General features: G+C 39.3%; 2 protein-coding genes across 5 annotated transcripts in view; both read right to left on the reverse strand.

Annotated features, from left to right (window-relative positions):
- LOC124279187 overlaps positions 1–12131 on the reverse strand; it is a 68497-nt gene extending 56366 nt beyond the window's left edge. Inside the window, exon 1 of one of the 2 annotated variants that reach the window (XM_046714990.1) lies at positions 11720–12131. In XM_046714990.1, coding sequence (XP_046570946.1) covers positions 11720–11882 — 163 coding nt within the window. In that variant the 5' untranslated portion in view covers positions 11883–12131. The remainder of the gene's footprint in view (positions 1–11719) is intronic. The other variant, XM_046714992.1, reaches the window with a different exon arrangement.
- The window catches only part of LOC124279186, a 129844-nt gene that overhangs the window by 28595 nt on the left and 82581 nt on the right, over positions 1–18668 (reverse strand). The gene's annotated exons all lie outside the window — the stretch shown is intronic.

Below are 18668 nucleotides of genomic sequence, written 5' to 3' on the forward strand. Positions count from 1 at the left end.
AAGATTAACGTTTAAATAATATTTACTAATGAAATTGAACAAATGTCTTTTTTTGCTTTTTTCTTTTGTTTGTTTGACAACACCATGGAAATTCATACGGTATACAACCAATTAGAGAAACAAACTTCATATGGTATACAACCAATTAGAGAAACATAATTCATATGGTAAACAACATGGCTACTGTCAAAGAACTGAAAGCTCTCGCTAAAAGTTGTCGACTGACAGGTTACTATTGCATGAGGAAAGCCGAATGGCTGACCTTGCTGGACATTACACATGTTAAACCCCCACCATAAAAGAGCTCAAAGCTCTCGCGAAAATTCGCGGACTGAAACATTATTCTCGTATGGGAAAAAGCCCAACTGTTAACCTTGCTGGGACGACACTGAGCCAATCAAATTGCGATTCGTGCCGACAGACCACACCGTGGGACACTATCTTCGAGGATGGAAAATGGTGATTGATTCTAATATCAATACTGATAAAATTAAACCCTTAATCGACAGTAAACTTCATGAAATATTAAACGATTTGAAAAGTATCAAATTCCAACTGGCGATGAAAGTGACGCTCCAAAAACCTCTGTCAGACGGGAGAGTGGAATACATCGCCCCTTATTTCAGATGAAAACAGGGAGGCATAATTCAACCAGAATCGATTTAATCCTCCATCGACACCTCGTTCCTAAAATTACAAGAATCATTGGAAAAACTGACGCATCAACGTTCGGGATGGGTGGTGGATACCGTCAACACCGTTTATCTTGACATAGCGAATTACAAACCATTAAAAGGCAGATTGTAACTCCCGGTACCCAAGCATTTCACAGATACAAGGCGCCATCCTCAACCTAAAAACCAAAGAGAAGATGATGTTAATAATTATTGCGCGGTGGTGGCGGTCATAGCTGCCTCGCACGAACAGAAAGGTAATCCATGCAGTCGTTCCAGCTACCCCACGATGGAGGCATCTGGATTCATCTGGTAGAACGCCTCACAACCATCTCCTACTGGACGAGATTCAAAAGCAAAATAAGACGGAAGTCAACGTGTTCGTTCACGAATGGGACAAAACCATCCTGCACCAAATCAGCTCCATGTCCGATGATGTGTGCACAATCAACTCATTCCTCATCGAAAAAGGTGACCACGGCAATCAAAAGTTTGAGTCAACTGTTGCAGAACCAATCGCACCATGCCAGAAAGAAACATTCCTGCAAACGGTGCCTGCATGGCTCCACGCAAGCCAACCAGCTGGAATTACACCGGGAGGATTGCCGAGATGTGGGAGAGATGGCCGTTCAAATCGACATGCCCAAGGAAAACGACAACATCTTAAAAGTCATCCAGCATCAACATCAAATGTCCGTACCCGACGTGATCTATGCCCACTTCAAAACATCCCCCAAACAAAGTTTCACTTATACAACGCAGCAACATGAAGCTTATATTGTAATGGATGATGTTGGTAATGTCACCGAACTAAAAAATAATGGGGTTCCACTGGGGTTTTTTTCTGCCTCTAGAAAAGGGAGCGTACGTAACAGCATTACAAGATCAAACAGGTAATATGTTAGTCACCCGTCCGGAAAACAAAGATAAATTGTTACGATTAAGAAGATATTGTGTTGAAGTCCCATATATGTGGCTCAGTGTGATACATGGTTCTACACTTATTATTGATGCCTTTCTTCGAGATGCCCCCGCAGAAGTTGTGAAGATTCTGTATGGGTTAAAAATACGCTGGCATGATCGACATCAAAATAAACATTGTCGTATTTATATACAACCAGGAAGAGAGTCCTTCACAAACCTCGAGGGGTCATGGTTTTTCAGGAGTCTACTATTGATTCCAGATGATTTTTTTTTATCCGAGCATATGTACCTCATCAGCTTAAAGAATATTCATCAAAGATTGCTGGAGGACCAATTGAAGCTTATTTCCTAACTTACACTCCAATGGGATTTAATGCGGCCATGGACGAAGTGGCTCAAACACTTGAAACCGATGATTGTTTTCGTTTGCGACAAATCAGTGAGATCAAAAGTCAACTTGAACAAGAACGCGACGTGTGAGAAGGATTGCATAAAAAGTACCATAGAGCAACGAATGCTCTCAACGGTATAGACTCCATGCTCGTGACAACCAGCATGGGACTCAGTGCTGCCAGCGTCGGTTTATTATTGAACATCATAGCCGCACACATCGTCCATGGGTTAGAAATAACAGCTGGGGTATCGGTACTGGTGGGAATAGCTCTTAAACTCATTTCACATCGGTTGCAATGTAAAGCCCTGAAGCACGACGAGATCAGGCTTTTAGCTGAAGCCAAGCTGAACACAATCGATGCTCACGTATACAGAGCACTCACAGACAGTAAAATCTCTGAGGAAGAGTTTCGTCTGGTGTTAGCAGAACTCGCAAAATACCACAGAATGAAACAGGGGATTCGAACCAAGATTCGTAAAAGCATTGGCATCAGCGAAGACGAGAGAAAAAAACTCTTAGAACAAGACAGACAACAAATCATTCAAGCCTTCCTTACCCAGAACAAAGGCCTCATAAAAGATTAACGTTGAACTGTTTAGTAGATATCAACATAACATAGCCAAGCTGGCTCAGTGTAGCCAGTGAGATATCCACCACAGCTAACCAATTATATTTTTTTCAAGTTAATAGAATTTCATTTTAAAAAAGTCAAGAGAAACATGCAGACTTTGGACACAGAGTTTTGGCATTCAAATTCCTCCCGTCGCTGAAGGAAAAAAATCGTGCAGATCAATCATTTTTTCACGCAAAAACATGTGCGACACACTACCGCACATGCCCCACCCCCCCCCAAAAAAAACAACAACAACAACAAACAAACAAACAAAACAAAAATAAAGGACATCATACGATATCTCCCACTTGAAAATCACCTTTTTCCTTGGTACTGTGAGTGGAATTAGACATAAGTCAGTTTTATAAGACCCCTGTAATAGAACTGTCATTATGTATACTACTAGGTGTACCCGATAGTTGGTTTAATTTGATGTAATTTATTGATACTTACTTGGGTGTCCTACTTCTTTTGCATCAGATGGCGGATGTACGATCTAATCAGAGCTTTGTAATCAGAGTGTGGAATGAGAAGTGGTGTCGTAGATTTGTTGAGTGCAACCTTAGCAGCAAAATCGGCCATTGTGTTGAGATTCCACCATGGCTGGGTAACCTATAGCTACAGAGGACGATGTCATATTGGCCAGTTGCAAGCTCAATATATAATTCAATTATATCGATTAAAAGTGGATCGAATAAAAGTGAAATGTTTTATATCCTGAAGGCAAGAAAAAGAGTCTGAAAATGCTATATATAGTTTATATTTAGGATGTTTTTAATATATTCAAGAGCAGTTAATATGGCGTTAGCTTCCGCTGTGAAAATAGAGCTAATATTGGTAATCTAAAAGACATTGTTCTGGATCCAGTCACAGTGGCACAAGCAGCTGCACCACCATCCTTGGACCCATCTGTAAATAAGGATTTGTATGTATTGTGAATACTTTTTAATTGATTAAATTCTTGTCTATATTGTAATTCATTAGTTTCTGACTTTTTAAATGTTATCAGTTTTAGGTCAACTTGTTGCCTCACCAATTGCCAAGGAGGAGAAGAAAGAAGACGGGAAGGAGATATATTTTTAGCTCAATGCCAGCAGCAGAAAGAAAAGGTTTGACTCTTAGTCCCAGAAGCGGAACAAGAGAAGCCTTTTTGTTGTAAAGATCCTCATAAAGAGGATTGAAATCACAGTTAAATGCAGGGTTAAAGTCTTGAGATTATAGTTTTGTTATATACTGTAAGGATAATTTTATACGGCCTTAGTTAAAAGAAGGCTCATCGGCCTCAACGTAGAGACTGTCAACAGGAGAAGTTCTAAAAGACCCAAGACAAAGGCTAAGACCTTGGTGGTGGACAGAATCTAATAGTTTTAGATTGCTTTTGCAGGCTCCACCATATACGATGGAGCCATATTCAAGTTTTGATCTCACCAATGACCTATGTAAGTGAAGGAGGGTTAGTTTGATACATTCTCCACTTTGAATTGGAAACAACTTTTAACAAATCAAGTGCCTTCAGACATTTGGCTTTTAAGGTTTTAATATGCGTCAAAAACGTTAAATGATAATCGAAAATAAGACCCAAAAACTTGGCCTCCTTGACAACTTTGATGGGAGTGCCATTTAAAAATAGTTCTGGGTCTTTATGTGGTTTATATTTACAGCAGAAAAGTATGCAATTTGTTTTTGATTTATTAATTTAGAGAATTTAAAGCCGTTTCAATGTTACCATTTATTTATTTTGTTTAAACACAACTGCAGTTGCCGTTCAAAAGTATGCATACTTTTACCGCGATAAGAAATATAAAAATCCACCACAAACAGTGATCCATCCATTGATCATCATTTAAAACCCTGGATAAACTGTTGAGCTTGATGCTAAACAGTATGACAGACAAAATACTGCCTTGTGGGACACCCTCATACTGATTGTAATGATCAGAGAGGATTGAACCAACTCGAACATGAAATTGCCTGTCTGTTTAAAACCAAACCAAAATCATGTAAATGTTTTATAATGCCATGCTGCAGGTGGTATCGTATGCTTTCTCGAGATTAAAGAATATTGATATTGCATGTGGTTTATTTACTATAGCATTTTTAACAAAGGATTCTAAAAGTACCAAATGATCAATGGTGATACGATCTTTTCTGAAACCACATTGAATATTTGGTATACGGTTATTGGTTTCAATATTGGTCTGTAATTAGACGGATCAGTATGATCTCGGCCAAGTTTTCGTTTTGGGATTACAATAGCATTACGTCACGAAGAAGGACAATTTCCAGACGTCCATATTTCGTCAAATATAGCTAAAAGTGTCACCAGGCATGGTTCAGGCAAGTGTTTCAGTAGCTGGCAATGTATATTGTCATTAGCCGCTGCTGTGTCATGAGCTTGCTCAAGAGCTGTATATAACTCATGCAATGAAAACACTTCATTGTAGTCTTCACCGTTATTGGAATCAAAATTAAGTTTTGTCTGTTTCTATTGTTTCTGATAGCTCTGAAACTCGACGATGACGATGATGAATTTTTGGCAAGAGTTTTGCCAATCTTATTTGCAATGTTAAATCTGTCAGTTATTAAGTTGTCACCAGCTTTAAGATGATGGTACAACTTTCTTCGCATCAGAATAGCTAATGTTTTGAGTATTCTTTAATTTATTCACCTCCATTTCCCTCTTTCATACTGGGCAATCTTTTGATGATAAAGAATGCTTGCCAGAATAGTTGACACTTTTTTGTAGTTGCTTTCTCAGTCTTCTGTTGCGTGTGATTATAGTATTTAAGCAAGAATTGATCCCGTGACCAAATTGTTGACATTTAAAGAACCGCAACGGATTTGGAATGTACGGTTCAGCTTGCAGATTACTATACCCTGCTTTGATTGATGTTGGTGCAGTTGGAGATACAAATGAGAACAGGTATCGAGGGGTTAGAGCCAGAACAACTTATAACCACACAGGCACATTTCGAGAAACAGCACTCAAATGTTTGGACAGTTATAAAAAAAACAATAATCAATTCGTGTTTACTGTTTTGTGACTAGGTGCCAGAGTGTGCTGGTGCATTCATGTTACTATACAACCATAAATATAATCAGCCTAATTAAATAGGTATGACGAAAATAAACTTTAGCTTGTTCTGGCGTAAATGTAAAACACTCTGGGCTCTGTAAACATGAGAGCGAGAACCAGTTAAATTAGAAACACAGTGTATGGCAGTTAAGAATATGTTGAGAATATGTCTGTCCCCGAGTCAAGAATCCGGTTATCTTTAAACAGGGGATTGTGGCATAGTTTGCGGATACGATTTCCCTGTGTCGCAGTTTCCACTAACTCGGGGAGCATTATCTTTGCCCCAACAATTGTATCAATGCGGAAGCCAACTAAAAGCAATGACACCTGATATAAAGATCAGCCATATCATCACACCCAGCCAACCACTGTTTCCTCTAAGCCCTGTAACCATATCCTGCGGTAAAGCTGCTCTCGGCAGTATCCCACACTCTCAGCTGGTGGCTGGAACCATTAACCAGCAGTAACTGCCTTTCTGTTATTGAATGCATTTTACTTATAGCTCGCCTTAAATTGTGCTTGTGAGATTTTATCTTCACATGTTGTTATCACTGAAGACATCAGTAATTGCTTAAACCACCTTCAAGACTTTCTTTTAGACTTTTCTGTTAGATGACAACAGCGTCTCAATACTTTCAACATAGTTCCACAATGCATCATTACCGTGTACTTCTTTATTGAAGAATAAAACCAATTACTATAAAACGTTGTAAGTGTTTCAGTATTTTTAACTATTTCAATATTATATTACATGTAAACAGAAATTCATAAAAAGTATAGTTTCAAATTACTGAATAGAAGAAAATCAAGCACAGTCACAAACATACACATAATACGCAACCACAGATAAGCCCATTGCATATTAAGTCAAATTAGGGATAAATGTAACGATCTGAGTAATAATTTAAGCCACTTGGTATATAGAGTATCTTACCAAAGTGTCTTTTGATATCAAATATATCACCACGAGTTGATAAAGTAACAAATGTCCGAGGCTTGCCGATATTTTACTTTGATAAACGAGTGTTGATATATTTGATATCAGAAGACACAAGGGTGAGATTCTATTTATCATCAAAAATCACTCTTCCTTAGCTTTCAATGAAAAATGTACTTCATGTGACGTCATCAAGTTCATGACGTCATATCATTGTCAGGGCATTGTGCAAAATTTACACTCAAAACGATATGTCCTAGGAGATATTGTCTGATCTCACACAAGCAATGTCTCCCGTGGAACACAGTTTTGGATGATAAAACTTAATAGAACTATGACACTAGACTATGACATAGATGAAGGCTAAGGACTTTTGATACTAAAAATTAAGTCTGTTATAAGTGAATCACACAGATTAGATAGAACACTGAATAATCACATTAGGTATTTGATGACATAGATATGTCATGTTAGATATGTGACATGTTAGATATAATAATGAGTAGTATTTCCTTTCGTTAATGATTTGATGACGTCTCAAAATGTAAATGTCATTTTTTGAATTGAGAATTAATATTGATATCCACCTCTTAACACTATTTCATACTCTTTATACTGTTAAATAACTTATAGGAAAAGGTTTACATAACTTTGTGGTCTGGTGGAAAAAAGTGATTTGTGTGAAATATGTGTGCAAGTTAAATTTGCAAAATGAGGAAATATACAGCAGAACACTTTACAGTAAATGAGGAGTCAGGGAATAATGCAACATAACATGTTCTTGGAAACATGGCATGCCATTTGAGTGAAAGTGACTAAGAAATATATAAAACCAGACAATGACACTATGATTATTACACTATCCTCACCCATGTCCACAATCATATTATAACATACACCATGTAATAGCACAAAGCAACGACTGTTGTTTCAGTGTCGTAGCTTTAGTGTGTATCGGTGTCTGTATCCTGCTCCAAGGCGTCAGGAAGGGGGAGGCATTCTACTTTGTCAGCATCTGCCAGGAGTTCTTTGTAATAGTTGTGATACTCTCTGGGTATAATACCCGACCTACAGAGTGACATGAGATCTTTTTTCTTGGCTGAGGAAATTGCTCGTTTTCCCGAGTACCTTAGGGTCAGAGGTCCACAGATACTCTGAGGTCTTCCCCGGTGGCTGCCTGTAGACACTTTTAGTTCTCCGAATGGCTCATTGCTGTGCTCAGACTTGAAGAAGTTGTTTTCTGGGTTGCCTTTAATGTAGCGCATCCAGCACATTGACAACCAGTTCACACGACCACCATCTGTAGGTGCAGCTGTCTGTTCAGGTATATATATATATAGGTGCATCACTCTGTTCTGGTATATATATATATATAGGCGCATCACTCTGTTCTGGTATATATATATATATATATATATATATATATATATATATATATATATATATATATATATATATATATATATATATATATATTGTTACCTGGGGTTTTGGGGTGTTATACCCTTCCACCCTAGGCAATCTGTCTATCCACTTTACTTCTGGGGATGATGTAGCTAAGATGGATAGTCAAGGATAAGTCCGGTATGTTGTTCAAGTCCATTTATTTTGGAATGAATTCTTTCACAAAGGTCCTCAGATACTTCCTAGCTTTCCTAGTTTACATGCAACACAGATTCACAACTTCATGGAAGAACTTGTTGGTTTCTTGCCCAACTCCTAAAGTTACAATTACATCTCAGCCATTCTCTCAATATACAGAGAGAACCTCTCAAGTCAACGGTGGGGCCAAGCTCTCTCGCTCTCTCCCAGTCAGCTCAGTTTTGATTCTCTTCACAATTTTCTGGCTCCTCCCCCTGTAAATCAGTCCTACCCCATATAAAAATGACTCATAACCCATCTGACTAATAAGTTACTTTCATTAGTCCCTTTTCAACTGACTCATATTCCAGCTGCACCACTAACTATAATCATTTCCTCTCTTCCAAGACTTAATCGGTACCATCAATTTCTTCCATCATAAACGTACCTTATTAGTGAGCTTAAATCATTCGTGAAGCATTCAACCGAATAAAACTTCCGACTGTCAGTCGCCAGAGGATGGTTAATGAATCATTACGTGTGTCCCTTTTCTGATTCTTAGTATCTTAATTACTAGTAACTACCTAAATGGTATATGAGTTACCCGATCCACGTGTTCCACTCATCTCCCTTATTAGATTTGTTGTATGCAAGGGAAATGAATCGATATGAATCTGGTTACTCTAGTCAATGCACTTTCCAAGCACAATGACACTTCTTAACTGAACTTCAAATTTTCCTTAAATATTTACCAAATATATTTTAAGTTTTCAATCCTAAATACCCTGGTTATAATATATATATATAGGTGCATCACTCTGTTCTGGTTTGTCTATAGGCCCATAAGTCTGTACTGGTATGTCTATAGGCGCATCACTCTGTTCTGGTATGTCTGTAGGCGCATCACTCTGTTCTGGTATATCTATAGGTGCATCAGACTGTACTTGTATGTCTATATGCGCATCACTCTGTTCTAGTACGTCTATAGGCGCATCAGACTGTACTTGTATGTCTATAGGCGCATCACTCTGTTCTGGTACGTCTATAGGCGCATTAGACTGTACTTGTATGTCTATAGGCGCATCACTCTGTTCTGGTATGTCTATAGGCCCATCAGACTGCACTTGTATGTCTATAGGGGCATCATTCTGTGCTGGTATGTCTATAGGTGCATCACCTTGTACTTGTATGTCTATAGGTGCATCATTCTGTTCTGGTATGTCTATAGGCGCATCAGACTGCATTTGTATGTCTATAGGCGCATCAGACTGCACTTGTATGTCTATATGTGCATCACTCTTTACTATTGTGTCTGTAGTATCATTACTCTGTGCAAGTATGTTTGCAGGCGCAACACTCTGTACTGGTATGTCTGCAGGCGCATCACTCTGTACTGGTATGTCTGCAGGCGCATCACTCTGTACTGGTATTGCACACTGCTGTGGTAAACATCTGGGCGTAGTATCCATCAGCTGTATTGATACAAACTGGGTTTGATTATCCTCAGTGGTATGATCTGGTGCTGGTGTATCCACTGACTCATCCTCTTCATCATTTGCGTCATACTGTATTGGCATATCCGGTAGTTTATCAGATTGTGCTGGGGTATCCAGTCACACCCCACATGGGTTTGGTTCATGTTGAATATAATCAGAATTGACTGACATATTAGTGGCAAGTGACCAACTTGTGGCTGTGGCAAAGTCAGATTGTAATAATTCATCTTCATCTGCGTCGGACCATAATTCAGACATCTTACATAGACCTAAAACCAGAGTACTAAACTAAGGGACTGGCTAATATCACACACTGAATTTGATAACACTAACACTCAATAATCAAAGCAATTTAGTTTCAATTTTAATTAGTGCTGGCAAATAACTTTTATACAGACAGCAAATCTCGTAAGTGAAATACAAGTATATTACCACACTCATGTGTGTTATATTTAACAAGTACTTATTTACTATTTACAGATATGACTTACCTGTAATGTCTTAGTGGGATTTCCGTACTGTAAATATTCCTAATATAAACGCACACTTTAGAAAATAGCTCCTCTCCCAAGGTTCAAAATAAACTAACCATGGCTAGTGTGAAACAAACCCTGTAAACAGCTGGGAGAGGCACGCTTATATATGGCCACAACAGAATAACAGTAATTAAGACCATCTGATCCCGGAGAGAGGTCCTTATCAGCTGTAAGTCTAAAGAGCCAGAACATTCCTTCAGCATATCAGTTGTTTTAACCGGTAAGGGAAATTCTTGATGGACACCACACAGTCTGCCAGAGGCGACTGCTGCCAGTTAAGGGTTATGGCATGAGAATATCAAGCGTGGCTACAGCAGTAGAGCAGGACTGAACGGTGTATATTAACATAGCATAACCTGGTCTATACCAAAAAGAGAGATAATTGATAAGTTGTTTGAACTCTAATGCATAACCACCTAATTAAGCTCCTGATTGCTATGGGCTTTTTCTTATGGGTAACATATCAGTATGTGAGTGCATTAATACCCTTACCTAAATTTGACAGAATTATTTAGGGTGTTCTGGCACTAACCCCTCGGTATGTACTTGTTGGAATTGGAGTTCTGACGTCAAATAAATCGTTTCACGTACGTGATACCTTTACGTACTTGACACCATACACTGCTTTAGATTTGGATTGGTTGTTTATCTGGAGATTCAATGACCAGAAATCGTCACCAGTAGTCAATTTGTTCGGATGACCTACAACTTTCAGTTGTACTTTGATCATTGTCAAGTTGACTTTTGTTTCATGGGGATTTCAGGTGCCATGTTGCGACGTATAGTATCGTTATCCCAGCTCCCCACCCACCACGGAGTGTCGTGCAGACAATGCTAAAAACAAGTTTAGTGGATCTCCGACTGGCAGCACCAAGGATACAGGCATGCTCAAACAGAAAAATCATAAAGTAGTTCCTCCATCAGATTGGCCCATGAGCCAACGCCTTCTGATCATAAGACACTAGGCAAATTACAAAATTGAAGTGACTCATTTGAAATTCAAATATATAATCAGCCAAGACATATGATATGACGCAAGCAGTGAGTACACGGGTGTAAGTGTGGCAATGCTATATATTACTGCAGTTGTATACTTACTTTTCTATTCTATTCTTTTCAGGTTTGATCAAACACACTGTATACTTTCGTTTGAGCAGTAGAGTCACGGATAATACGAATAAAATATGTACACGAGATCCCAGTTAACATATCAAATATAAAGAAGAGTTGACAGGTAAAATGTATACAATATATACACCAACTCCCTGACAACGTGAATTCAATAAGTACTCGCGAGCTATGAGTATTGTCATGTACCTGTGTGTGCTTTAAATAATTTAGAAAAGACAAACGCTCATTGCATTTTTCTGGTAAGTAAACAGATGTGGACAAACCAATGGTTGACCATCTATAACAGAAACCAGGAAAAAAAACAAAAGTATGAAGATCGTTTTTTGGATGACTAAGAATCGACTGTTACATACTCACCTCTCTCCGTGTTCCCACAGTTCTCATTCCCTGAAGTCAGAAATTGATCCACGGATGTCTTAAATGTGTCGTAGATGACCAGAAACCGACAATAGTCAATGGTGTTGTTGGCATATCCACCAGCAAACAGCATGCCTACACACAGACAGAGTCGGAACACCATGTTGTTGATAGAGCTTTTTCTGCACAGACTATGTTATCCAAGTCAGTGTGTATTTGGCCTTGAAGTCTGTTGTGTATCTATGACCTGATTGTCAACTGAGCTAGTCATGTGAATTGCATAATTTGAAGTTAACCCCTGTGGTGTTAATATGCCGCATTGCACACCCAGTAAACTTAAAAACAATACCAATTGATGTAAACTTCGCTTCATCTTTACGAGAGTTTCAGTGGGCATTTAATGAACTTTCAGGAAAAAACGGACAATATTAAACTGCACGAGAATCGCAAACAAAATATCTTACAAAATTGTGTACTATGTGACCACTAAAACAGCTGACGGAAGAGCTGGTGAAGCGAGGGCATGTGCCTAACTCATGCCACAGGCAGAAGTCATTTTCTGACACTATTTGGGCAAGCTCTGTCAATGCTACAGGAATAGCATCCATTGTACTTGAAAGTTTGTGTTGTACACATTTGTTGAAGTCGAAACACAACCAGGAACGTGAAGATCTGGGTTAGACTAACGGGATCGGGTGGTCAGGCTCGTTGATGTGGTTAGCACATATCCCAATCCCAATTCCGTAGATCGATGCGCATACTGCTGATCACTGCATTGTCTGGTCCAGACTCGATTATTTACAGACCGCCGTCATATAGTGGGAATATTGCTGCGTAAATCTAAACTCACTCGCATGGAGGAGACATTTCAGAATGAATTATGCATATCTAGTCAACTGGTTAAAGTGTACACTGTTAGGTGATACCAAAGCTATTTCTGAAAATCTGTTCAAGTGGAGAACAGTAAATAGTTGTTAGAGATGAAAGTGATTTGTTGATAGGGTCAACAGTGTCGAAAACGTATGCGAGTATACACATTTGTCTTTTCCTATTGTTGAATTGTTATGAATTAAGCAAAAAACTAACCACGCGTACAGTCCGTTTGAGACAGAAACGGACCGATGAATTGCAAATTTGATCATTGTACCAAATTGCCACATAAATATAAATAGTACACATGTTTATCATTTACTCATACCCAACAGCTTTCTTATATTTGAAAATTTTCCGGACTCCACCAAAAAAGTTGTTTATGAGACTATCATCATTGAAAACGCAAAAGTTGTTATCCGTCGCAGCGGGGTGAAACCGAAGAAACGGAACAGCCAGTCATGGCGGGGAACATCTCAAAATCTATTCCGGGAGACCTGTCGGTTCCTCGTCCGTCGTAGTGTCATAGTTACGACTTAAAGGGATGACAAGTGGTGCCACAGTTGCCTGTTGTAAGCCATCCCGAGACCAGTAACCTTGTTCAATGACGTTAGCTACCTTGTTGACACAATTTTGCCAAGTTTCAGTCGTGATTTTGTTAAGGGATTCCTTAACCAAAACCTCTACGTCACGTTATCTAAAAGTTGTGTTTGATCTGGCAACATCTCCTTTGACAATACCCCATAGCATCTCAATGGGGTTAAGGTAACAGTGATAGGGTGGAAGTCGCAGAATATCGTGACCCTTGCTTTTTATGTACCTGTCAACTTTGTAGAAAGGTTCACCTTTGTGGGTGTTTATGATCTCATATAGCTGCGGCTTCATTGCCTTTCAAGGCCGTGCGATCTGAAATTTGTCGAGCCATTATATCATATCACCTTTTTGACTGTTCGATGTCGGGGCTTTACTGTCGCGGTCTTGCATGCTGTGGTATGGGGCATTGTCCATTACGAAAAAAGACTTCTCTGGTAGAGCTGGTACCAACTTGTTTTTAACCCAATCGAGGAAAACCGCACCATTCATCTCAGAATGGTAGTCTCTGTTATCTGTGGACTTTGCCGTGAATACCAAGTCGCAGCCTGGGAGAAAGCCTTTGCTGGAGCAACCAGCATGGACAATGATTAGTCTCTCTCCTTTCCCTAGAGGCAGCTTTCTATGTGACCCCTTATCACCCCATCGGGTACCCACTGACTGCTGGCAGTGTACGAGGCATTGACCAAGGTCAAAATTATTTCTCAAGCGAACGATATCAGGGCGTTCACAGAGTACTGACCTATTCTCCCCCGAAATGTTCTTATACCGATACCCGAAAGAGTGTAAGAGTCGCCAGAGTGTACTTTGATACTCTGAGGTTGTGTTCTTGCTTCAAATGCTTTTTTAAAATTTTCAGCGATTTGTATTTGTTTTCAGAATAGAGCTTGTTGATAGACTGCCTTACAAGGTGTTTTTGAAAGTTGTCCAAATGTTTCAATTTGTGTGATTTTGACACGACTTCTACCTGCTTCGCATCACCCTCACAATGTTGTGTTCCAGAACATTTGTCAGTACCCTTGCTGATACTCCTAAAGCTTTTGCTGCCAGCTTACTGAATTTATTAATGGCATAAAATGGTTTGCCCCTTTCGGCTTCAGCACGGAAAAAATCGTACACTTTAATCATCAACTGTTTCACGTCAGCATTCAACTTCATTTTTCATCAGGCATGAGTATCCCGTGCACGATGAGATAGTGGCTGTTCCGTTTCTGCGGTTTCACCCCGCTGCGATAGATGACATCTTTTGCGTTTTCAATGATGATAGTTTCTTAAACAACTCTTTTGGTGGAGTCCGGAAAATTTTCAAATATAAGAAAGCTGTTGGGTATTAGTAAATGATAAACATGTGTACTATTTATATTTATGTGGCAATTTTGTACAATGATCAAATTTGCAATTCATCGGTCCGTTTCTGTCTCAAACGGACTGTAGTTGTTGTTCTGAAATATTCAGAAATATAAAAGACTTAGCGAACTGGTTAAGATGTACACAAACACAGGAGAACAGGCATCTCGTCTTCGTGTAAGCACAGACGTGTTTGGAAAAGGAACTAGTGGAGCGACTAAGCAGATAAAGTGTGCATTTAATGATAAAAGCATGAAACTTTGCACATTTATAGCCAAATGCGTAGTGAACTTTGTAGGAAATGGAGGCACTCAAAATACTTTCATTTTGCGCATGCGAGTAGTTGATAATAGATATTTTGCCTTTTCTAGCTACTGTTATAGTTTTGGGCCTGCCATCAATACCCTACTAGGACGACTTTTTTAAAAATACTGACCCAAAATACTGAGCAATTGCCATATAGTGCTCTTACTTCGTGTGGGTTGGAAGCTGAGGAAGGTTCTAAGCCTACATCTCTGTATGTTCGAAGTATCACCGATCTCATTCAGAAGGATATACAGTAGAACACGGATATAGCGTACAAACGGATATAGCGAACAAATTTAAAAGTCCCGTCAACAGTCCTTTATAATATCATTAAAATTAAACGCGAATAACGAACTCGTGAGTAGCGAATTAACGGCTATAGAGAACTGATTTACTACCCCCAAGCCCAACTAACGACGTGATTAGCAAACTCAGTCAGTGTCAGCTCAACCACTTAGCGGTATACATCAACCTTGTTGGCGGCGACGTGGTGTGCAGAGCAAAATTGTGGACTTTGTTAAACGTAATTAAGTTATATACATGTATTGTTGAGATTGTTGTGATTGTTAAACATGTTCTAGCTAATGTCTGTGAATGATAAATTCAGAATTTGAATGTTATGTCAATGTACATGTACAAGAATAAATATTTGTAGCCTCAGCATATACGTGTCTCTACATCTCTACAATCCAAGATGGCGGTCAAATGTGAATAACGGACACCGGATATAACGAACTAAATTTCGTGGTCCCTTGGAGTTCGTTATATCCGTGTTCTACTGTAGTTGTTTTGGCTACGTCTGCTATGAAATCTCTCATGAGCGAGATGAATAGTCGTTTTAACTTCAGACATCTGGTGCTCGTTCTACGTAGATCGATGTGTACGACTCTGGCCAGATGTAGTGATAAGTCATCCTTTTCTTCATTGTCAAATATTGAAGATATTCTTGGGATGTGAAACTGTCGGTCTGGCTGATTTTTTGCAATAAAATCCAAACAGAGACCAAGATGCACTCATGCATTGGGACCTTTATCAAATTTGGTGAGGTTAAGGTCTATAGAATTGATATCTGACATTCTGAGTGAGTTTGGAGCCTTCATTATGGTGATGACATAGCTGATGGGTGCTAAAATTGAACCCAGTCTTGAGATTCTTTGAGGTTCTGAGGTTGTATATCTGCTGGAATCTTCTTACTGGATGAGTTGGCTGTCCTTGTCATCAATGACTGATTGGACAGTCAAGGGGCCCAGTGGTTAATGGCTCGGATAACTGCCTAACCTCGGTGATTGATGTGAAGTAGCTTCTCTTCTGGAGACCACAGGCCTGAGGTTACATCTGTGCTCCCCTGTAGAGACGCATCAATATAGATATGCAGGTTGAAGCTTGGCTTGCTTAGCAGGTCCCTACGCAGACCTTCGATTTCATCGCCCACCACTGGAGATACTGCAGTAGGTGATGTGGTAGTTGTGGTCTGAAGTCCTTATGGTCCAGGAGTAAGGTTAGAAACCTCTGGGTCGTAGCTGCCCCTATTCGTGAGTGATTTGGCTGACGTTGGGCAGCAGGGGGAAGGGTGAAAATCAACTGACGTTTGAGTATAACGGCTTATTGAAATGCCTTAATGCTGTTGCGTAGGTAGAAGGTGCATCTAATTACTTTCTTGTGCAGGAAGGTCATAATGGGCTTGGTTACCTGTGTGGATAACAACGGGCCATGAAAATGCCAAACTGTAGAACCCTCCACTGGTATTTGTTATGGTTGAACAGGAATTGTAGATACTTTCTGGACCCAGGGTTGATTGGCATATGCAAATAGGAATCCCTTAAATCTATGCTTGCCAGAAAATTGTTCTGTCTTATCTCTGCCTTCAATAAATAATCGTTGTTGAACGTCTTCATATTAGTCTGGACTTTCTGATAAACTGTTCTTTTGAACCAAGAAAACTGGGGAGCAGAACCCCTGATCGAGTGCCTCTTGAGGTATAACTTCTACTGCTTCTTTTGATAGAAGTGTTTCTATCGCATCTGTGAGCTTGGGTTGTAGGGTTTCTGCATAATCTATCTGCGGAAGATAGAGGGGAGCAGTGGCGTCGTATACACCGGAATGGTATATCTTTTCCTTAATATGTTTGTGATGAATGGGTCTTCTAGAAGGTCCACGTTTGGCCAATACTTCCATGTGAGTCCCGCTCATGCTGAGCAGATCTGGTCGGAGAGAGACGCCTGGTACTTCTGCTGGTTGACGATGGACAAAAACATACGTTCTTTGTCGGACTGTGGATCTTTGAAGTGTGATATCATTGCCTTGTTGATGGATCTGGACATGTTGAGGCCCAGGAAGACTCGTCTTATAATAGTATCAAGCTCAGCAAGCTGGGAAGACCCTCCAATCTGGTAGCTTTGGTTCGTGATGACTTACAAAGTTGCTCCAATTGGTGGTAAGGTGAAGGAGGACTTAGTCTCAAAAGGGAGGGGTTGGGTTTCGTTTCGTTCGAAAACCGTTCAATATCTTTCTACAAGACTTGACAGATATATCAAACAGATCTTGAAGTAGTGCCTTTTGCTGTTTGCAGATTCTGGGCATTAATATTTTACATGATTTCCTTGGAAACGACGAATCCAAAAATATCAAGTTGGACTTTAATAAGTAACTGTCAGATGATTTGTGCTTTAACATTCATAGGGGCCTGGGGGATTTGTCATCTTCTGATGACTCTGCTTTTAATGTGCTGCATTTCTTGTGCCACTTATCATGTTCATTTTCAGTCATTCTTAATCCGATAAATCCCAAACATACACACATTTCAAGAGTTCAATAGCCCAAAAAGCTATCTGCTAGCCGCCATTTTGGGAAGAGGGAGTGTTCATTGTTTCGAAATGTTTTGTATTATTCTAAAATTATTTATTTCTTGTCTTTTCATGAACCTGTAAATCACTGTTTATGAAAATTATAGGTGTGTAATGAATGGCAATATTCAAGATTTAAGGGGCAAAGCAGAAAACAGTATGTCAAAGTTTATTTACTGTGCATGCGCACAAGATACAAAATTTGAGGTGCCTCCATATCTGAACATATTTCAGACATGTTTTTTGATATGTTGACCAATTTGGTATCATGATGTTTTAGTGTTGTCTTGATGATACTTTTCATCTTTCCCTTCTTTGTTTTTCACTATCAACAGAGAAATGAGGTGGTATCATATTTACATTTGCGCAAAAAATCTGTATCTTTACATACAAATGGTGTTTTTAAATATGGCCTTTGTCCAGCCTCCACCATTGATACTGGATTGGGATGAATGAGAACTCCAGGGTTTAGTTGTCGCTGAAGAAATAACCGAGGTTGGTGTCCGATGACTTGCAACAGACAACAAGCAAATATATGGTCTGTGAAAGTTTCTGGTTGTCTCTAGTTGTGTAAGGTTTCAGGAAGTATTTTTATCTTTCCTGCATGGTAGATGCAAATATCTGCCATCGCTTATTGATAATGTCAGGGGTATTTCCCTTCCGAAAAATTCATTTGCTGAACAACATACAGAACACCAGATCTGGAACCTGCAGCAATGTGGTCAGAAAAGTTATAAAATATTAATAATAATTGATTACAGAAAGTAGAAATTTCTCCTTATGTATTCACAAGAACGTTTCTACCACACAGATCAACTTTTATCATCAAATGAACAAGGTCGAGGTTCTTATGAAAGCTTGATCTTAGCCGCTCCACTCAACAAGCAAAGATTGTTAATAGTGTCTCGAAATAGTAGCCACAGCGAGTACAGAGCATGTTAGCTGTTCCCAGTCAGTAGATCTTTTCTGAATGAAATTATCTATCCGTGGTA

The sequence above is a fragment of the Haliotis rubra genome, unplaced genomic scaffold (genome assembly GCF_003918875.1).
Source record: "Haliotis rubra isolate DU_JTF1 unplaced genomic scaffold, ASM391887v1 Scf248, whole genome shotgun sequence".
NCBI lineage: Eukaryota > Metazoa > Mollusca > Gastropoda > Lepetellida > Haliotidae > Haliotis > Haliotis rubra.